A 19,934-nucleotide genomic window follows, 5' to 3' on the forward strand; every position below is an offset into this window, starting at 1 on the left:
TATATATAATGTATATGGACAAGGACTAGTTAACAATTTCCACAGAACATTTGACAAAAACACATTTACTTGAAGAACAGTGTAGTTGCAAAGTTTGTGCTGTTTGTGCCGTCATTCTGTTACCAAACTTTGCATCTGCACTGTTCTTCAAGTAAATGTGTTTTCATAAAATCTTCAGTGGAAATGATGAAATGTAGTCCTTGTGCATAGAGCTCTATGGTTTGTTTAACTTTTTAAATCATTGTTTTTTATTTTAAATATATTTTACAGTGAAAAAACAGAGTCTCAGCATCACTCTGTTACCGTGGAATTGCCCATATAGTACAGGGCCTAGTCAGAATTACTGATTGTTGATGACACCATTTCAAAACAAGGAAAGTGGTCTCTACTACAGTTGGTTTTCCTTGTACATTGTAGATAGCAGCCTTCTCCCCCCAAAACAACTCCTTGTTGTGATGTCAAAGGTAGACTGCAGGCTCATTTCTTTGTATCCGCCTACCTTTCATCTCAGAGCATCAAACATCTATAGGTCTATGCAATATATACAGTGGGGAGAACAAGTATTTGATACACTGCCAATTTTGCAGGTTTTCCTACTTACAAAGCATGTAGAGGTCTGTCATTTTTATCATATGTACACTTCAACTGTGAGAGACAGAATCTAAAACAAAAATCCAGAAAATCACATTGTATGATTTTTAAGTAATTAATTTGCATTTTATTGCATGACATAAGTATTTGATCACCTACCAACCAGTAAGAATTCCGGCTCTCACAGACCTGTTCGTTTTTCTTTAAGAAGCCCTCCTGTTCTCCATTCATTACCTGTATTAACTGCACCTGTTTGAACTCGTTACCTGTATAAAAGACACCTGTCCACACACTCAATCAAACAGACTCCAACCTCTCCACAATGGCCAAGACCAGAGAGCTGTGTAAGGACATCAGGGATAAAATTGGAGACCTGCACAAGGCTGGGATGGGCTACAGGACAATAGGCAAGCAGCTTGGTGAGAAGGCAACAACTGTTGGCGCAATTATTAGAAAATGGAAGAAGTTCAAGATGACGGTCAATCACCCTCGGTCTGGGGCTCCATGCAAGATCTCACCTCGTGGGGCATCAATGATCATGAGGAAGGTGAGGGATCAGCCCAGGACTACACGGCAGGACCTGGTCAATGACCTGAAGAGAGCTGGGACCACAGTCTCAAAGAAAACCATTAGTAACACACTATGCCGTCATGGATTAAAATCCTGCAGCGCACGCAAGGTCCCCCTGCTCAAGCCAGCGCATGTCCAGGCCCGTCTGAAGTTTGCCAATGACCATCTGGATGATCCAGAGGAGGAATGGGAGAAGGTCATGTGGTCTGATGAGACAAAAATAGATATTTTTGGTCTAAACTCCACTCGCCGTGTTTGGAGGAAGAAGAAGGATGAGTACAACCCCAAGAACACCGTCCCAACCGTGAAGCATGGAGGTGGAAACATCATTCTTTGGGGATGCTTTTCTGCAAAGGGGACAGGATGACTGCACCATATTGAGGAGAGGATGGATGGGGCCATGTATCGCGAGATCTTGGCCAACAACCTCCTTCCCTCAGTAAGAGCATTGAAGATGGGTCGTGGCTGGGTCTTCCAGCATGACAACGACCCAAAACACACAGCCAGGGCAACTAAGGAGTGGCTCCGTAAGAAGCATCTCAAGGTCCTGGAGTGGCCTAGCCAGTCTCCAGACCTGAACCCAATAGAAAATCTTTGGAGGGAGCTGAAAGTCCGTATTGCCCAGCGACAGCCCCGAAACCTGAAGGATCTGGAGAAGGTCTGTATGGAGGAGTGGGCCAAAATCCCCGCTGCAGTGTGTGCAAACCTAGACAAGACCTACAGGAAACATATGATCTCTGTAATTGCAAACAAAGGTTTCTGTACCAAATATTAAGTTCTGCTTTTCTGATGTATCAAATACTTATGTCATGCAATAAAATGCAAATTAATTACTTAAAAATCATACAATGTGATTTTCTGGATTTTTGTTTTAGATTCCGTCTCTCACAGTTGAAGTGTACCTATGATAAAAATTACAGACCTCTACATGCTTTGTAAGTAGGAAAACCTGCAAAATCGGCAGTGTATCAAATACTTGTTCTCCCCACTGTAAGTCAAGACCCTCAAATAATCAAAAGAGTAGTGTCAGGTTTAACATTTTACATTTACATTTACATTATTTAGCAGACGCTCTTATCCAGAGCGACTTACAGGAGCAATTAGGGTTAAGTGCCTTGCTCAAGGGCACATCGACAGAATTTTCACCTAGTTGGCTCAGGGATTAGAACCAGCGACCTTTCGGTTACTGGCACAACGCTCTTAACCACTAAGCTACCTGCTGCCACCAAAGCCTTCTTGTCCAATTCTATTACTCCAACAGCAGAAAAGTGGAGCACCTGCTGCAAATATCAGAAAACTGAGAGAAAAAAGGAGAGGCACTGCTTTGCCGGGTCGTCAACAGAAAAAACAAGGACTGCTAGAACTGCAGCGGGAAGGGGAGATAGGCACACACAGAGAAAGCAAGGGAGAGCAGATTGAATGGGACTAAGCAGTGGTTTGCTGGGTTCTTAATTGGTGTCAGAGTGCTAGGCCACACAGGAGAGTGAGAACTGGGCTCTTGGACCGGCGCCCCTCTCCTGGTGAAGGCCAAGTGTCCACTGTGGGGAGGGAGAGAGGAAGAGAGAGAGAGTTCAGCGCTTCACACATCCTCACCTTTGGACTTCATTAAAAACTCCCTCTCGACCCACCTCCTCCTCCTCTACCCCCTCACGGCCAGAGCTAACGGCTCAGCTACTTCTCAGTACAAAACGCTCTCACACCAGGACACCAGAAGAAAAGCAGAAAACAACATGGAAAAGTAAAACTGTGAACTCAATTCCTACCTACCACCAACCCCTACCCTTACTTCCCCCTCCACAGACACCACATACACACTTCCAGTAGTCACACAGGGGGTTGTTGTAGAGGCCTGGGTTGGATGTGGGATGCAGTTCTGAGAGAGAAGCACCCACAGAGGTATTGTTTTGACAGTTCTCATGGCAGTAAATGCCAAAGCCTCTCCAGTCAGGCAGGGTGCGTGTTAGTGGAGGGAACTCAAGGAGCCCATTATGATGTGCAGTGTGCACTCAACCTTTTGTATTTCTTCTCATCTCTCCCAGAGAATGGTCTCTCACAAGCCCACTGTGTTTTGGGGTTTGAAAACCATTCATAGTTTACTATTTATTGGCCAAATTGTGGGTGTTGAACATTTTGAGGAGGATATTATCTCTGGTGATGTTTGGTCACAGGACCAGCGCATGATTATGATTATTTTCATCCTGCACAAAATGAACAGAGATTATAGAGACGTCTACAGGCTCTCAAAACCAATGGATGTCAGGCTCTGAAAGTGGCAAAGAGAAAATGTCCTTAAGGATGTTAGATGACCGGGGAGAGTACAAGAACAGGCATTTACAATCATGAATCATGACACTTCAGATCAAGGAGCTCAAACAATGGCATACTGTGCCTTCAGAAAGTATTCACACCCCTTGACTGTTTTCACATTTTGATGTGTTACAAAGTGGGATCAAAACGTATTTAATTGTCATTTTTTTGTGAAAGATCTACACAAAATACTAATGGAAACTAAAACACTAATATATGTTGATTAGATAAGTATTCAACCCCACCACCCCCACTCCCCCTTCGAGTCAATACATGTTAGAATTAACTTTGGCAGCGATTACAGCTGAGTCTTTCTTGGTAAGCCTAAGAGCTTTGCAAACCTGGATTGTACAATATTTGGACATTATTCCTTTTTAAATTCTTCAAGCTCTGTCAAGTTGGTTTTTGATCATTGCTAAGCCATTTTCAAGTCTTGCCATACATTTTCATACCGATTTAAGTCAAAAATGTAACTCAGGAATATTCAATGTCGTCTTGGTAAGTAACTCCAGTGTATATTTGGCCTTAGGCTATTGTCCTGCTGAAAGGTGGATTTGTCTCCCAGTGTCTGTTGGAAAGCAGACTGAACCAAGATTTCCTCTAAGACTTTTCATTTTATCAACAAAAAAAACTCCCTAGTCCTTGCTGATGACAAGCATACCCATAACATGATGCAGCCACCACCATGCTTGAAAATATGAAGAGAGGTACTCAGTGATTTGTTGTGTTGGATTTGCCCCAAACATAATGCTTTGTTTTCAGGACCAAATGTTAATTTTTTTGCAATTTTTTTTGCAGTATTACTTTAGTGCCTTATTGCAAACAGGATGCATGTTTTGGAATATTTATATTCTGTACAGGTTTCCTTATTTTCACTCTGTCTTTTAGGTTGGTATTGTGGAGTAACTACAATGTTGTTGATCCATCCTCAGTTTTTATATCAAAGCCATTTAATTATGTAACTGGTTTAAAATTATCATTGGCCTCATGGTGAAATCCCTCTCCGTTAACTGAGTTAGGAAGGACGCCTGTTTCTTTGTAGTGACTGGGTGTATTGATACACCATTCAAAGTGTAATTAATAACTTCACCATGCTCAAAGGGATATTCAATGTCTGCTTTTTAACTGTTTTACCCATCTACCAATAGGTGCCCTTCTTTGCGAGGCATTGTAAAACCTCCGTGGTCTTTGTCGTTGAAACTGTGCTTGAAACTCACTGCTCGACTGAGGGACCTTACAGATAATTGTATGTGTGGGGCAGGCACAGCGATGAGGTAGTCATTCAAAAATCATGTTAAATACCCTTATTGCACACCAAGTTAGTCCATGCAACTTATTATCTGACTTGTTAAGCACATTTTTACTATTTAAATTATTAAGGCTTGCCATAACAAAGGGGTTGAAAACGTATTGACTCAAGACATTTCAGCATTACATTTTTAATGAATTTCTATAAAAATGTATAAAAACATATTCCAGTTTGACATTATGGGGTATTGTGTGTAGATCAGTGAGACAAAATCTAAATGTAATCCATTTTAAATTCAGTCTGTAAGACAACAAAATGTGGAAAAAGTAAAGGGGTGTGAATACTTGCTGAAGGCACTGTATGTGTGAGAAGAGTAGCCAGGTGCATTTCTTTAATTTTTTTCATGAAGCACTCCACTTGATACAAGGTGATTGCCTGTTTGCCCCGGGGGTGTGAAGGAACAATAAAATCAATACACCTCGTCAAGGACGGAAAGCCAGTATAGCAACTCCAAACTTTTTAGTAGGATAGCAGTGTTTCCCCTATTTGCATTTAGCAGCAGGGGTGTGCCGCTGCTAAATCATGTCTGCCACTGCAAAAAAAACATTACAATAATTATATATTATAATTAGGGGTGTGAACGTTAAAAAGTTAACGGAATTGGGATCCTTAACTTGAGAAAAATCCCTAACTGAAAAACAATGGTTTCCCAAACTAAATTAAAATCACAGTGCAGTTTTAACAAAACATTATTTCTGCGTTATAGTCTAACTAGACGATAGGCTATAAAGGCCTGTGGAAAGTTGTGTAATTTAAATAAAACCAGTGAGGAAGAGGCAAACTTTCGTCTACTTTGCTGAATTTGCAAGGCATGCAAGACAAGACATTGCGAGATTCAGATTACCAAGAAACATGCGCACCGTGGTTCCCTCGCTCTCCCTCGCCTGGGGCATATTCATTACTCCAATTCAGTTGCAAAACGTTTCTTAAACTAAAGCAAACGGAATGAAACGGGGAGGGACCTACTGGAATTTGTCAAACATAAACTAATTTTAGTTGCAAAACGTTTCGCAACTAATGATTACATCCCTTGCTCTTTCTCTTCGCTAATGACGCGAGTGTGTTCAGTCTTCGGTCTGTTGCGTGTAGAATACCCTAGGCTATTCGTTGATGATAGGCCCTGCTTTACTGAAGTTGCGAGACATTGCAAGCCAAGAAATTGCAAGATACAGCATTTTATTGAGAGATACAGCTTTTGATTGCCGATAGATATGCCTAGTTCACGGTTCTGACTCTCTGCCTGGTGACCGACCTGCCTACACTGTAACTCTCCCCTCTCTCTCAATCCCTTGCTAGCTCGCTATGAAAGATGCAAGTGTTTGTGTTCTCAGAATTACAGCAACTAATCAGTCTCCGTTCCAAACATACTGAATCTTAGGAATCTTGAAACTCAGAAATGGGAGTCGACGTGCAAGGACTTGAGGAATCTATTATTTTGGAGTCTACTCCATCGTCGTTCACAGTTGGAAAAATGGTAGAGAAAGGTAAGCGTCAGCAGCGAAGTCCTGTATGGCAATACTTTGAGAAGTTAAATGAGAAGGAAATACAAACTGGAAGGTAGAATTGAGGTACAGTAATGGTAATACAGGTGTAATGCTTAACCATCAGAAGGGGACGCACCGTGAGACCCAAACTTTTGCTGGCAGCACAGCTGCATTGTGAATTCACGTGGAATTTTATGATTTAAAAAATATTTTTAAATGAAAAGGCAATTTTAAACGTTATGAAACAATTTCAATGTCACATCCCTAATTATAGCCTAATGTAGATGTATCAGAGCTGCAAGAAAACGTGTGGAAAGGCAGCATTTGCCACATAACTTTTCAATACTTATGTAAATGTCATATTTCATTTTGTTTTGCAAATGTATTTAAAAAAAATCTATAAACCAGTTTTTGTTTTGTCATTATGGGGTATTGTGTGTAGATTGATGAGGAAATATTTAGAATAAGGCTGTAACGTCACAATGGCTGTAACGTCACAATGTGGCCACACCACTTATATATATATACTTATATATTGACGCAAAAGCGTTTAAAAGAAGGGCAAAGTGCTGTTTGATTAGTCAACAAGCGCACAATATCTCTGTCCTTCAAGTCGAAGTGCGGCTGGCTGGCTCTTTGCGTTTATTGACCAATCAGATTCACGGAAATCGCGGGCCGCGCACAACGCTCAAGGAGTGCTCTACACTTTCTTCCGGTATTCTTTTAGCAAGAATGATAACACATCACTCCTGGCAGACAAGCAAAACTCTTCCATAAATGTAGCAGCCTATATACCTAAAACACTAGCCATCTGACATGCTGTATTGCATGGAAACGAGACAATTTTTCCGTCGTATCAACTGTAGACTACTAACAACAACAGCTGCATAGTCTAGCAGTCTGTACTATGCGCCCCATCTCTCTGGCCAGGGTAATTGAAGTGGGAACGTTATGTATTTATAGCCCATTTGTTTGTGAGAAAATGTGAATGGGATCAAATTGTATTTATATTCAAACTTGGGCTGACTAGGCTACCTAGACTTTTTCAGTACAAAAATGATTAACTGGAATTAATCAATAAACGCAATAGCTGACAGAGACTGAGTAAATGTTTTATTAGCCGTACATTTGCATAGGGTAGGACTACACGATGCAAACCTGCATAAAGCAAGCTCAGCCCTGTGAGTTATCATGATGCTTTCTCTGGGTCGGTGTATGGGAAACCCCCCAGTCCTTCTTTAAAATATAATTAATATGAGGTACAGTGTGGGAAAAAAGTATTTGATCCCCTGCTGATTTTGTACGTTTGCCCACTGACAAAGAAATGATCAGTCTATCATTTTAATGGTAGGTTTATTTGAACAGTGAGAGACAGAATGAGAACAAATAAATCCAGAAAAATGCATGTCAAAAATGTAATAAATTGATTTGCATTTTAATGAGGGAAATAAGTATTTGACCCCCTCTCAATCAGAAAGATTGAAGGGAGTGCTCCTAATCTCAGCTTGTTACCTGTATAAAATACACCTGTCCACAGAAGCAATCAATCAATCCAATTCCAAACTCTCCACCATGGCCAAGACCAAAGAGCTCTCCAAGGATGTCAGGGATAAGATTGTAGACCTACACAAGGCTGGAATGGGCTACAAGACCATCGCCAAGCAGCTTGGTGAGAAGGTGACAACAGTTGGTGCGATTATTCGCAAATGGAAGAAACACATTTTTTAGTCATTTAGCAGACGCTCTTATCCAGAGCGACTTACAGTTAGAGTGCATACATTATTTTTTTATTTTTCATACTGGCCCCCCGTGGGAATCGAACCCACAACCCTGGTGTTGCAAATGTCATGCTCTACCAACTGAGCTACATCCCTGCCGGCCATTCCGTCCCCTACCCTGGACGACGCTGGGCCAATTGTGCGCCGCCCCATGGGTCTCCCGTTCGCGGCCGGCTACGACAGAGCCTGGATTCGAACCAGGATCTCTAGTGGCACAGCTAGCACTGCGATGCAATGCCTTAGACCACTGCGCCACTCGGAAAAGCACTGTCAATCTCCCTCTGCCTGGGGCTCCATGCAAGATCTCACCTCGTGGAGTTGCAATGATCATGAGAATGGTGAGGAATCAGCCCAGAACGACACAGGAGGATCTTGTCAATGATCTCAAGGCAGCTGGGACCATAGTCACCAAGAAAACAATTGGTAACACACTACACCGTGAAGGACTGAAATCCTGCAACTCCCGCAAGGTCCCCCTGCTCAAGAAAGCACATATACATGCCCGTCTGAAGTTTGCCAATGAACATCTGAATGATTCAGAGGAGAACTGGGTGAAAGTGTTGTGGTCAGATGAGACCAAAATCGACCTCTTTGGCATCAACTCAACTCGCCGTGTTTGGAGGAGGAGGAATGCTGCTTATGACCCCAAGACACCATCCCCACCGTCAAACATGGAGGTGGAAACATTATGCTTTGGGGGTGTTTTTCTGCTAAGGGGACAGGACAACTTCACCGCATCAAAGGGACGATGGATGGGGCCATGTACCGTCAAATCTTGGGTGAGAACCTCCTTCCCTCAGCCAGGGCATTGAAAATGGGTCGTGGATGGGTATTCCAGCATGACAATGACCCAAAACACACGGCCAAGGCAACAAAGGAGTGGCTCAAGAAGAAGCACATTAAGGTCCTGGAGTGGCCTAGCCAGTCTCCAGACCTTAATCCCATAGAAAATCTGTGGAGGGAGCTGAAGGTTCAAGTTGCCAAACGTCAGCCTCGAAACCTTAATGACTTGGAGAAGATCTGCAAAGAGGAGTGGAACAAAATCCCTCCTGAGATGTGTGCAAACCTGGTGGCCAACTACAAGAAACGTCTGACCTCTGTGATTGCCAACAAGGGTTTTGTCATGTTTTGCAGAGGGGTCAAATTTCCTCATTAAAATGCAAATCAATTTATAACATTTTTGACATGCGTTTTTCTGGATTTTTTGTTGTTATTCTGTCTCTCACTGTTCAAATAAAACAACCATTAAAATGATAGACTGATCACGTCTTTGTCAGTGGGCAAACGTACAAAATCAGCAGGGGATCAAATACTTTTTTCCCTCACTGTACAAGGTTGCTGCAGTTGGATAGGGTTTTCAACCTTCCCAAGGCCAGGAGTTTTTCCAATAGTTATTTTTTTAAACCATGTGACCTGAATAGAAAATATTTAATATTTTTACAACAGATCACGTCATACAGTATAAAGTTTCACCTGGTTAGATCAAGAATAACTACGGGCCCCAGAATGTTTTTTTCGCCATACCACTCTGGGACCTGTGGTGCCACCGCTGAGATGTATAGATGTATGCCCCAGGAATAGAAAATAACAGCCATAAACCTAACAACAGTATAGACTCTGGAAAGGCGATTGCCAGGTATGTCTGCATTTAATGTCTGTTTGGTAATAATCCACCAAGCTCAGCATCTTTTACTTTTCCATGTTAGTTAACAAACAAATGACACCCTAGCTAAGCACAGTACACAACATACGGCTGCTTGTTTCAGTTCTATTCAACACACTCCAAAATATGGGGCAAGTCACAAATATAATGCCATAATGCCACATGATTGTATGCGATGGCGGTTGTATATTTGCATAAAGCTTATTATTGGGTGGTTCGCTTAACACAAAGAAAACGCCTAGCGGCAGTGTTGTGTTCTGACTGCTGCTGAGAACTGCAGCCTGATTTAATGCCTGTTCATCTCGGAGCCCCTGAGCCAGCCTGCGCTGCCTTGGACCAGGGTGGCTGGCCTGGCATGTGTGCGGTGAAGGGAGTGAGTTCATCATTTCTCCTCCTGTGATTGTCCACTCGGGGAAAGTTCTTAATTTCAATTAGCTGGACAAGTGTGCTGTGGACACCTGCCACCCTTGAAGCCATTCCCATATTGAAGAGTTGGGAAAAAACGTGCTCTCAGCCAGTTAGCCTACCAGCCAGCCAGAGGCAGTCCCTCCCTACCCAGCCTTAAAGGCCTGAGGTGGATGTTTCTAGCGCTGTCACACAAACTGTAGGTACACACACTGTACACACACACACTGTAAAAACATACACACTGTACATACTCAAAACTGGGACAGAGTGAGCATGCAGACGACAGCATGGTCTGAGGTAATGGGCAATACAAACCCTGAGCCTGAGTTACTGACCAACAGAAAACAAAACAAGTTTTGCTCTAAACGACGATGATAACCTGAGGACTTGAACATTACTGACCTTTCTTTCATAAATGTTACATGCACCAAAACCCTCTGCAATGCTGATTTAACTGCCCCTTAATCCTATAGCCGCTACGTTCTTTGACAGCCACATTCTCTCTCCACTCAGGGTTAAAACAAAACCTGCCCTTAAGGGTCCAAAGACAACTCAAGGTGTGATTTCATCTTCAAATTCCTTTACAGTGTCATTGCTCTTTAGAAACAAACACCTTATAGCATACATAGGCCTGCATCTTTCATGTTTATTCAAAAATGGTTGCATAATTGATATCAAGGGTGCTTTTTTGCATAAAAAAAGCACACAGAGCAGAAAATATCAAAGCACCATACAAATCTGTCGAATACAGTAACATATGCTTGCATATCAACACAGTCTGCACTGGAACTAAGTACTGTACAGTCAGACTGGACTTCTGTCAGTATCATCACTATCACTGGACACCACTGGACTTGACATGAACAGGTGCATAAAACATTTAATTAAACATATTTTACATACACAGGACAGGTGCAGTGAAATGTGTTGTTTTACAGGGTCAGCCATAGTAGTATGATAGGTGCAGTGAAATGTGTTGTTTTACATGGTCAGCCATAGTAGTATGATAGGTGCAGTGAAATGTGTTGTTTTACAGGGTCAGCCATAGTAGTATGATAGGTGCAGTGAAATGTGTTGTTTTACAGGGTCAGCCATAGTAGTACAGCACCCCTGGAGTAAATTAGGGTTAAGTGCCTTGCTCGGCTATTCCAATCAGCGACCTTTCGGTTACTGGCCCAACGCTATAACGACTAGGCTACCTGCCGCCGAAAACAAAAGGGAGAAGAGAGAATCAAGAAACAAGCACATCCCCTAGCTGTTTCTCAATTACATACATGTAGTCATACCCAGCCTTAAGAGAACATGTGCCTCGGCTTGGAAAGCTTTACCTCCGTCAATCCTCAGTTTGAAACCTGATCAAGGTAGCAGAGTAACAATGCCTCTCTTTATGTTACTAAAAAAATGAAAATTCCCCAATCAATCTCAGCGTCTTTAGGGAAAAAACATTGTGTGAACAACTACAATGTGATACTCTCTCATTCGATCAAATGTAGCGAAGTCTTTAGAGCAGTCAACAAGGGAAATTCTACCTCACTACAGTTTCTAGACAACATGCTGATGTAAACAAGTACAGTGGTGGTGCACCTGTGGGAGAAATCAGACAGCCAGTCATCTACCTGTAGCAAGCTACAGACCAGCCTGACAGTGACACTTACATACCAAAACTAATCTGCAGCCCTAGCTGCCGTTTCATGACCAGACCCTCTCTGCAGGTCATCAATGCACCCAGTGTTACAGAAACCAACCAACCAACAAACTAACCTCTCCATGAGTGGTTAAAACATTTTCAGCATGTGGTCTTACCTTGGGTTGAGCACGTCTAGGGAAGGCAACTTTAGGATCGATCTGGTAAATATTAAAAAAGAAGGGACAAGAGAGAGGAGAAAGGGAGATAGAATTAGATATCAATCATCATCAAAGTTGTCAATCACTTAAACACAACTAATCACAGGGATTTGGATGTGTGGGTTTAAAGCATGGATCACAAGACTATCCGACATACCGGCATGCACGATTTGGACAATGACAGTACAGAGACACTACACAAGGGGTATTCAAATCAGGCCTCGAGGTCCCCAAGTCCCCTTCAGGATTTCTGGTTTCCATCCTTCCCCTCTGATCAAGGACTGATTCAGACCAGGGACACCAGATGAGTGGACTCCTTTAACCAATCAATGACAATCAACCAATGAACTACCAGGGAGAGAAGAGAACCAGCTGTACTGGGAACCTTAGGGCTCAAGCCTCCTACACTAGTACACTATTATCAGTGTGGGATTTCACATCTTCCCCACACAGATTAATCAACAGTCATATTAAAGCTAGCTGATTTAATCAAAAGCACAATTTTTATTTCCTTTTGCCTCGTCAAATAGTCCAGGTCCGTTATTCACACAATCCTGCATTACTCCATAGAAGCATAGCTGACTAATAACTCACATTGACTCTGTACCGGTACCCCCTGTATATAGCCTCCCTACTGTTATTTTATTTTACTGCTGCTCTTTAATTATTTGCTATTTTTATATTTTACTTATCTTTTTTTTCTTCTTAAAACGGCATTGTTGGTTACGGGCTTGTAAGTAAGCATTTCACTGTAAGGTCTACACCATTTCAAATCAAATAACACTGACCGGAGTCATCTACTCTTTTAGCTCACATTATGGATTCAAATACATGGGTCATACAAGACTGCGTTGCTGCATGCTTTTATGGAGAACAGCCAAGGGGTTATTATGGCAGCCAATGTGAATTGGCACATTTGGGTTCGGATTGAATACAATGCCTGAAAACAAAAGAAGGCATTGTATTATTCATCGTTGCATCAGTTTACTGAACAGCAGTAATTTATGTTTTCACTATTTATTACAGGATTTGCTCTGTGTACGTAACTGCATCGTCAAAATGTAGCTCAAAATAAATGTGTGAGATAGCAAGTCAGGTGTTAGAACCAACCACAACCACAGGACTTCCTCAAGAACAACTTGTGCAAATCAACTCAGAAACATTGATTTGGACATTAATTTTCCCCTCTGACATACACTTCTAAAAGTGAAATCATGCACAAGAACACATCCCGTTAAATGGGACAGTCAGTGCATTAAAACAGCCAGGACATTCAAGACACATTTGCCATTTGTCACAGTAAGGTTGAATACAGCACCAACCATTCACTCTTCCTGTGAACAAAGGATTTCTCCTTTCACATTTTCATCTTTAAGGCCACATAGCTAAAGGCGGAAAATACCATTAGTGGAATATTGTGCATAAAGTAGGTTGAGAGCTTGTCAATTGGTTAAAAAAAAATGTGAAGAGCAGAGGGGAAATATAACAGAGAGCTGTCGATGTGTGACAGACAAAAATACTAGACACTGGTAGAAAGTGACTGTTAGAATTCAGCTGACTGAATGCATTAGCGGAGTGGGATGTGTTTTAGCCAGAAAAGTGTTTGGTCTACAAGAGATAGCTTTTACAAATGACATCAGCAGAAATCCTATTGTCGACAGACACTGAGTATTATTCAACCACAAGCCTTCATTTCCATGTTGTCAAGGATTACATAAAACATTATGCATGTCAAGTATATGCAGTATGTGTATGTAGGACATGCCTCAGCCTATGCAATCGAGGGAAATACATGTGCCACAATGTAAAACAACAGGTTTTACCTGTAGCTCAATTGGTAGAGCATGGCGCCAGGGTAGTGGGTTCGATCCCCGGGACCACCAATACGTAAAAATGTATGCACACATGACTGTAAGTCGCTTTGGATAAAAGCATCTGCTAAATGGCATATTATTTATTATTATTATTAAATAATGCTAACACTCTGCTTGTATACCTGTGAAGTAACTCTGTACTAAAACTAGTAACAAGTTAACATGTTGTACAATTAATTAGAGTTTAAGGGCATTTTGCAATCACAGGCTATTCTAATAGGGAATAATGTACAATGAATGTTAGAGTAATAATATACTGACTGTATCCTGATGAAAGGAAAAAAATACACAGCAGCATTGAATTCCCCATGCAGACAAACCAAACCATGTCTGTTACTGTCTGGACTTCAATTTCCCAGTCCAGCCTTACCTGGCAGTGTTACAGCCAATTTATGCTTAATCTGAAAATGTGGTCAGAGGCGCCGTATGGATGATGTGACACAATTGCGGAGCCTCCGGAGGCATGCAGAGGCCGAATTGAGCTCCATACCGCATCGCCATGCGCCTGTCAAATGTTGTAACAATGCGGAGGGCGCCATATAGCTCCGCATTGACATGATTGGTTGACGGTGGGTGAGGGCGGGAGGTACTGTATAAACACAAACTCACTTCCTTGAAAACTTCCTTCACAACAGCTCTGCACTGCTCCGCAAAGTGCAAGAAGTATGAATGCCCTGACTTCTGCAGAGGCCATGTCACCGTAAATCCTGCATGGCCAATGCAGACGGTGGATTGATCATGCAGCGCCTTTTAAAAAGGCCCAGTGTGTTTTATGTAGACTGAACAAAACTATAAGCGCAACATGCAACAATTTCAAAGATTTTACTGAGTTACAGTTCATATAATGAAATCAGTCAATACATTAATTCATTAGGCCCTAATCTATGGATTTCACATGAGTGGGAATACAGATATGCATCTGTTGGTCACAGATAACTTTTTTTTAAAGTATGGGTGTGGATCAGAAAACCAGTCAGTATCTGGTGTGACCACCATTTGCCTCATGCAGCGCGACACATCTCCTTCACATAGAGTTGATCAGGCTGATTGATTGTGGTCTGTTGTCCCACTCCTCTTCAATGGCTGTGCAAAGTTGCGGGATATTGGCGGGAACTGGTACATGCTGTCGTACACGTCGATCCAGAGCATCCCAAACATGCTCAATGGGTGACATGTCTGGTGAGTATGCAGGCCATGGAAGAACTGGGACATTTACAGCTTCCAGGAATTGTGTACAGATCCTTGCGACATGGGGCCATGCATTATCATGCTGAAACATGAGATGCTGGCGGCGGATGAATGGCACGACAATGGGCCTCGGGATCTCGTCACAGTATCTCTGCAATCAAATTGCCATTGATAAAATGCAATTGTGTTCGTTGTCTGTAGCTTATGCCTGCCCATACCCCAACCTCCACCATGGGGCACTCTGTTCACAACGTTGACATCAGCAAACCGCTCGCCCACATGACACCATACACGCTGTCTGCCATTTGCCCGCTACAGTTGAAATTGGGATTCATCCATGAAGAGCATACTTCTCCAGCGTGCCAGTGGCCATTGAAGGTGCGCATTTGCCCACTGAAGTCAGTTACGACGCCTAACTGCAATCAGGTCAAGACCTTGGTGAGGACGACGAGCACACAGAAGAGCTTCCCTGAGATGGTTTCTGACAGTTTGTGCAGAAATTCTTCGGTTGTGCAAACCCACAGTTTCAACAGCTGTCCGGGTGGCTGGTCTCAAACGATCCCCCAGGTGAAGAAGCCAGATGTGGAGGTCCTGGGCTGGCATGGTTACACGTGGTCTGCCGTGGTGAGGCCGGTTGAACGTACTACCAAATTCTCTAAAACGACGTTGGAGGCGGCTTACGGTAGAGAAAATAACATTAAATTCTCTGGCAACATCTCTGATGGACATTCCTACAGTCAGCATGCTAATTGCACACTCCCTCAAAACTTGAGACATCTGTGGCATTGTGTTGTGTGACAAAACTACACATTTTAGAGTGGCCTTTTATTGTCCCCAGCACAAGGTGCACCTGTGTAATGATCATGCTGTTTAATCAGCTTCTTGATATGCCACACCTGTCAGGTGGATGGATTATTTTGGCAAAGGAGAAATTCTCACTAACAGGGATGTAAACACATTTCTGCACAAAAGTTGGCAGAAATAAGCTTTTTGTGCATACAGAACATTTCTGGGATCTTTTATTTCAGCTCACGAAACATGGGACCAACACTTTACATGTTGTATTTATATTTTTGTTCAGTATACATTTCCACATGATGAGGTTGGAATAATACTGTGACATTGTGAAAATTATGAAAGTGCCCTTTTAGTGTAAGAGCTGTTTGAAAAGACAGCCTGAAATGTCAGCCCGTTTTGGTGGGATGGAGTTTTAGCCTGCCTACCACCAGGCAGTAAATTAGTTAATAGACCAATAAGAAAGTGTTCCAAACCTCTCTGCCAATAACAGCTCATTTTCAGTTTTCCCCTCCCCACTTAGACCACTCCCAGACAGTCCTAGCAAACTTCTTGCTTGAGAAATTGCTCTTTGCTAAGAAGCTATTTTTGTTTCTTGTTTACCATTTTAATTGAAAACAACCACAGTAAGGTACTTTGTTACCCAGAGAGGATTCGATATTGAGATAAAAACGGCTGCATTGGACCTTTAAGGTAAGATGTGACTCCCCTCCATTTCACACTGCACCAGCACTTTAAATGTAGAACACCTCCCAAGGCACAGAGGGGAGTCGGCAGCTCAATGTTGCCTCTGTTCCATTATACCACACAAGCAGTAGAAACACTAAAGACTCTACTATAGGTCCCTTAAAGCATGGATAATGTCATTAGCTGTTTTCTAATAAGCCTATGTAGACGCAGGTCAAGAAAGGAGAGGGGAGAGAAGGCATCAAAAACCCTTTTAGGTACACTTCGAGAGTTAGGGAGAGGGAGTGTGTGTGTGTCTGCTTCCTTTGCTGGGCTAAAACTGCATGTCCTCTCAAGTACAGATTTCCCTTTTCAGAAAGACCGTTTGCCCGTTATCAATAAAGTTCTAGAGGGGTACTAATTCATCTCAACATCACATTCAAATGTGCAGTCATAATAATCCCTGTACTATTCTAAATTAATTAGGCTAAAAAATAAATTGCATATACATTAACAAAAATGCGCATTTTAAAATGATATCAGGGTAATTTGTCAGAAGTGACGTGTGGGAAGTTAGGCAGAAAATAATTTGGCATTTCCTTTTACATCTTCAGCTATCTGTTTCATAAGTCTAGAACAGTGTAACTACACATTATTACTTAACCTACAACTTCTGTAATGTTTGTGTCATGCACAATTTTAAAGTTTTGTATGAACTCACAATTGAGATACGAGTGACATGAAAAGTGTAGAAGTTATTTTGCTAACAAAAACACATTTAAGTTTGTTTGCAAATGTACCAGTAATGCATGTAAAAATGTCAGTGTATTCTCATTACAAACAGCAAACACATTACAATATACATGCCTATGTAACAAGCATGTATTTGCATGCTACATAACAATGCCACAGGGCCATTCCAATCAAATTTACATTAGCCAACAGAGGAGTACGAGAATCATCAAAAATAAGCAAACTGACCCATATGGAAAATCAAACACTAAAACGCAGAGGGTGAATCATCACAATACAATTTCAGTCAAGGCATTACTCTGACCAACTCTCACCCTCAGAGAAACATGAATCTTTTAATTAAGTGTCAGTTTTAATCTATCCAATATCAGAGGAGGCTGGTGGGAGGAGCTATAGGAGGATGGTCTCATTGTAATGGCTTGAATGGAATAAATGGAACGGAGTCGAACATGTGGTTTCCATATGTTTAATATCTTTCTATTTATTCCATTCTATCCATTACAATGAGCCTGTCTTCCTATAGCTCCTCCCACCAACCTCCTTTGATCCATCCATACATTCAGAAACTAAATATCCTGCAACAATACATTTACCAATTTAGGTATATTTTTATGCCATTCTCTGGGGATAACAGATAGTCTTGGGATTGTGATTTAAAATGGGTCAGGTTGAGCGAATGTGTGCACTTTAGCAGACTTGCAGTGAGAGAGGAAGTGGATAATATGCAGACAATTGAGATTAAGACCGGGATAAATGGGTGGATACTGGGGCCAATGATGCAGTCAATTGGGACTTGGGAGGATGAGAAATGAAAGTTTAACTCAAGATGGGGTGCTTTTAGAAAACAACATTTATTTATAAATAAACTGCATTTTGTAAACAGAAAGGTCAATAATGCCTGATGGTGCATGAATATGGTACATGAAAAACAATGCCAAATATGTACAACAATGTTTAGCCTACTAAAATCTTTAAAGACAGCTGGGAATGCATTTTCACAAAAAACAAATACAGAATGACAATCACTTTATATGCAGATTCAACAATAAACATGTTCCCCATCTCAAAACACTCAGATGTTCCTGGAGAGAAAGCGTTGCAGGTGCCATTGGTGCTCGAATTACTTTATGTAATATGGCACTCAATGGTAAAGAAAGGGTTAGCAGAAGGTCTTGTCATTTGAAGGAGGAGAGGGGAGCAAGCTCAGAACGCATAATTAGCTTGGCTACTTATTGGCATCAAGTATATGTGGTTGTGAGAGTGAATAATTCAAATAACGCTTAGGACATAGTCAATCATGCCAGACAGGTGGGTCACAAAACCACAAACACTTTAAAAAGTCACAGAAGAGAGGAGACATACCGTTTTTGAGTCTAATTCGTGATGTGGCTGAGCTAAGACGTTATCTACACTGGCAGCATCTATGTAAGTAACGAATCCGAAGCCCCTGTGGAAATAAACAAGAAACATCGTTAGCAGTGAGTCAGTCAGTGGGGGCAGGAGAGTGGTCAGTGGGGGCAGGAGAGTGGTCAGTGGGGGCAGGAGAGTGGTCAGTGGGGGCAGGAGAGTGGTCAAACAGCCTTTCAGTCAGTAAAGTATAACTACAGCCGTTACATTGAAACAAATAATAAAGCCAAATGACAGGCTACATTGTAGCCTATCAAATATATAATGCAGCCAAATGCTACATTATAACAAATATTTACCCACGTTGGCTATATCGGTAGGCTACTTGATATCAAAATAGTTTACCTTTCATATCAGATTCAATTATTTATTAAATGTAAAATGCCTTGTCTAATTATTTCCCATATTTTCAGGAATATTCTAAGATCCTCCAGTATTCTATCTGAAGTGGCCGGTCAATGTCAAATTGCGTTGCCTTTGCAATACGCTGATTCAATCGCTTGTAAAAGCTCAACGTGCGACAAAAAATAAATGACTGGTTGCTTGCTAACTGATTTTGCGTTCTTATAAGGACACTGCAAAACCACGTACGTTGACAATTAAGACATACAAACACAGTGGGAAAATGTACTAGTTAATTACCTGGAGCGTTTTGTTGTTGGATCTCTCATCACCATACATTCTCTGATTTCCCCGAATTTAGTAAAATAGTCTCTAAGGCTGTCTGCAAAAGAAAAACAAACTGGAGGTTACTGCTCGTTTTCACTCCTCTGTCAAATATAGAATAGTCTATGTATGAGCTTTAAAATGACTCTCTAGTTATGCACATAGGGGTCGAATAGAGGACTTCAAATGATTGGAAATAAAAAATAACCGCACACACACACACACACACACACACATCAGACGTTACAACCAGCACCCACAGCCTCAGCTACCACAGAACACAACCCGACAATGCCACACTGTAGTCCGCAAATTATTTTCTTACCTGGTGAAGTTTGCCAGCTGAGGCCACCGATAAACATTTTACTGTAAGGGGGAAACATAGCAGAAGTGAGTACAGATGTCAGATCGGCCATTTTGACGTGTAGCTAACTACTTAGCTAGCTCTAGCTAACTACTTGCTATAGCGACAAAAAGAGAGCAAAACGAAGGCAGAGCAGCAGCAAGAGAGCTGTAGTTATCAAGAGCTTTAGAAAAAGGGGACAGGCCCGTTCGCTAATATAATCAAACAAAGGTGTAGTTGACTGCACCTGGAAAGCAACATCAATGTCAGTGCTTTGATAAGCCTCG

The 19,934-nt window shown here is 41.8% G+C and overlaps 1 protein-coding gene across 9 annotated transcripts in view; it reads right to left on the minus strand.

Annotated features, from left to right (window-relative positions):
* The window catches only part of LOC121557935 (RNA-binding protein Musashi homolog 2-like), a 260,272-nt gene that overhangs the window by 240,092 nt on the left and 246 nt on the right, over positions 1-19,934 (minus strand). For all 9 annotated transcript variants that reach the window (XM_041871414.2, XM_041871432.2, XM_041871424.2 and 6 more), the window contains exons 2-5: positions 19,630-19,670; positions 19,281-19,362; positions 18,594-18,678; positions 11,914-11,955 (exon numbers count right to left, since the gene is read on the minus strand). In XM_041871414.2, the coding sequence (XP_041727348.2) occupies positions 11,914-11,955; positions 18,594-18,678; positions 19,281-19,362; positions 19,630-19,670 (250 nt within the window). The remainder of the gene's footprint in view (positions 1-11,913; positions 11,956-18,593; positions 18,679-19,280; positions 19,363-19,629; positions 19,671-19,934) is intronic.

The sequence above is a fragment of the Coregonus clupeaformis genome, chromosome 5 (assembly GCF_020615455.1).
Source record: "Coregonus clupeaformis isolate EN_2021a chromosome 5, ASM2061545v1, whole genome shotgun sequence".
In the NCBI taxonomy this organism is placed as follows: Eukaryota; Metazoa; Chordata; class Actinopteri; order Salmoniformes; family Salmonidae; genus Coregonus; species Coregonus clupeaformis.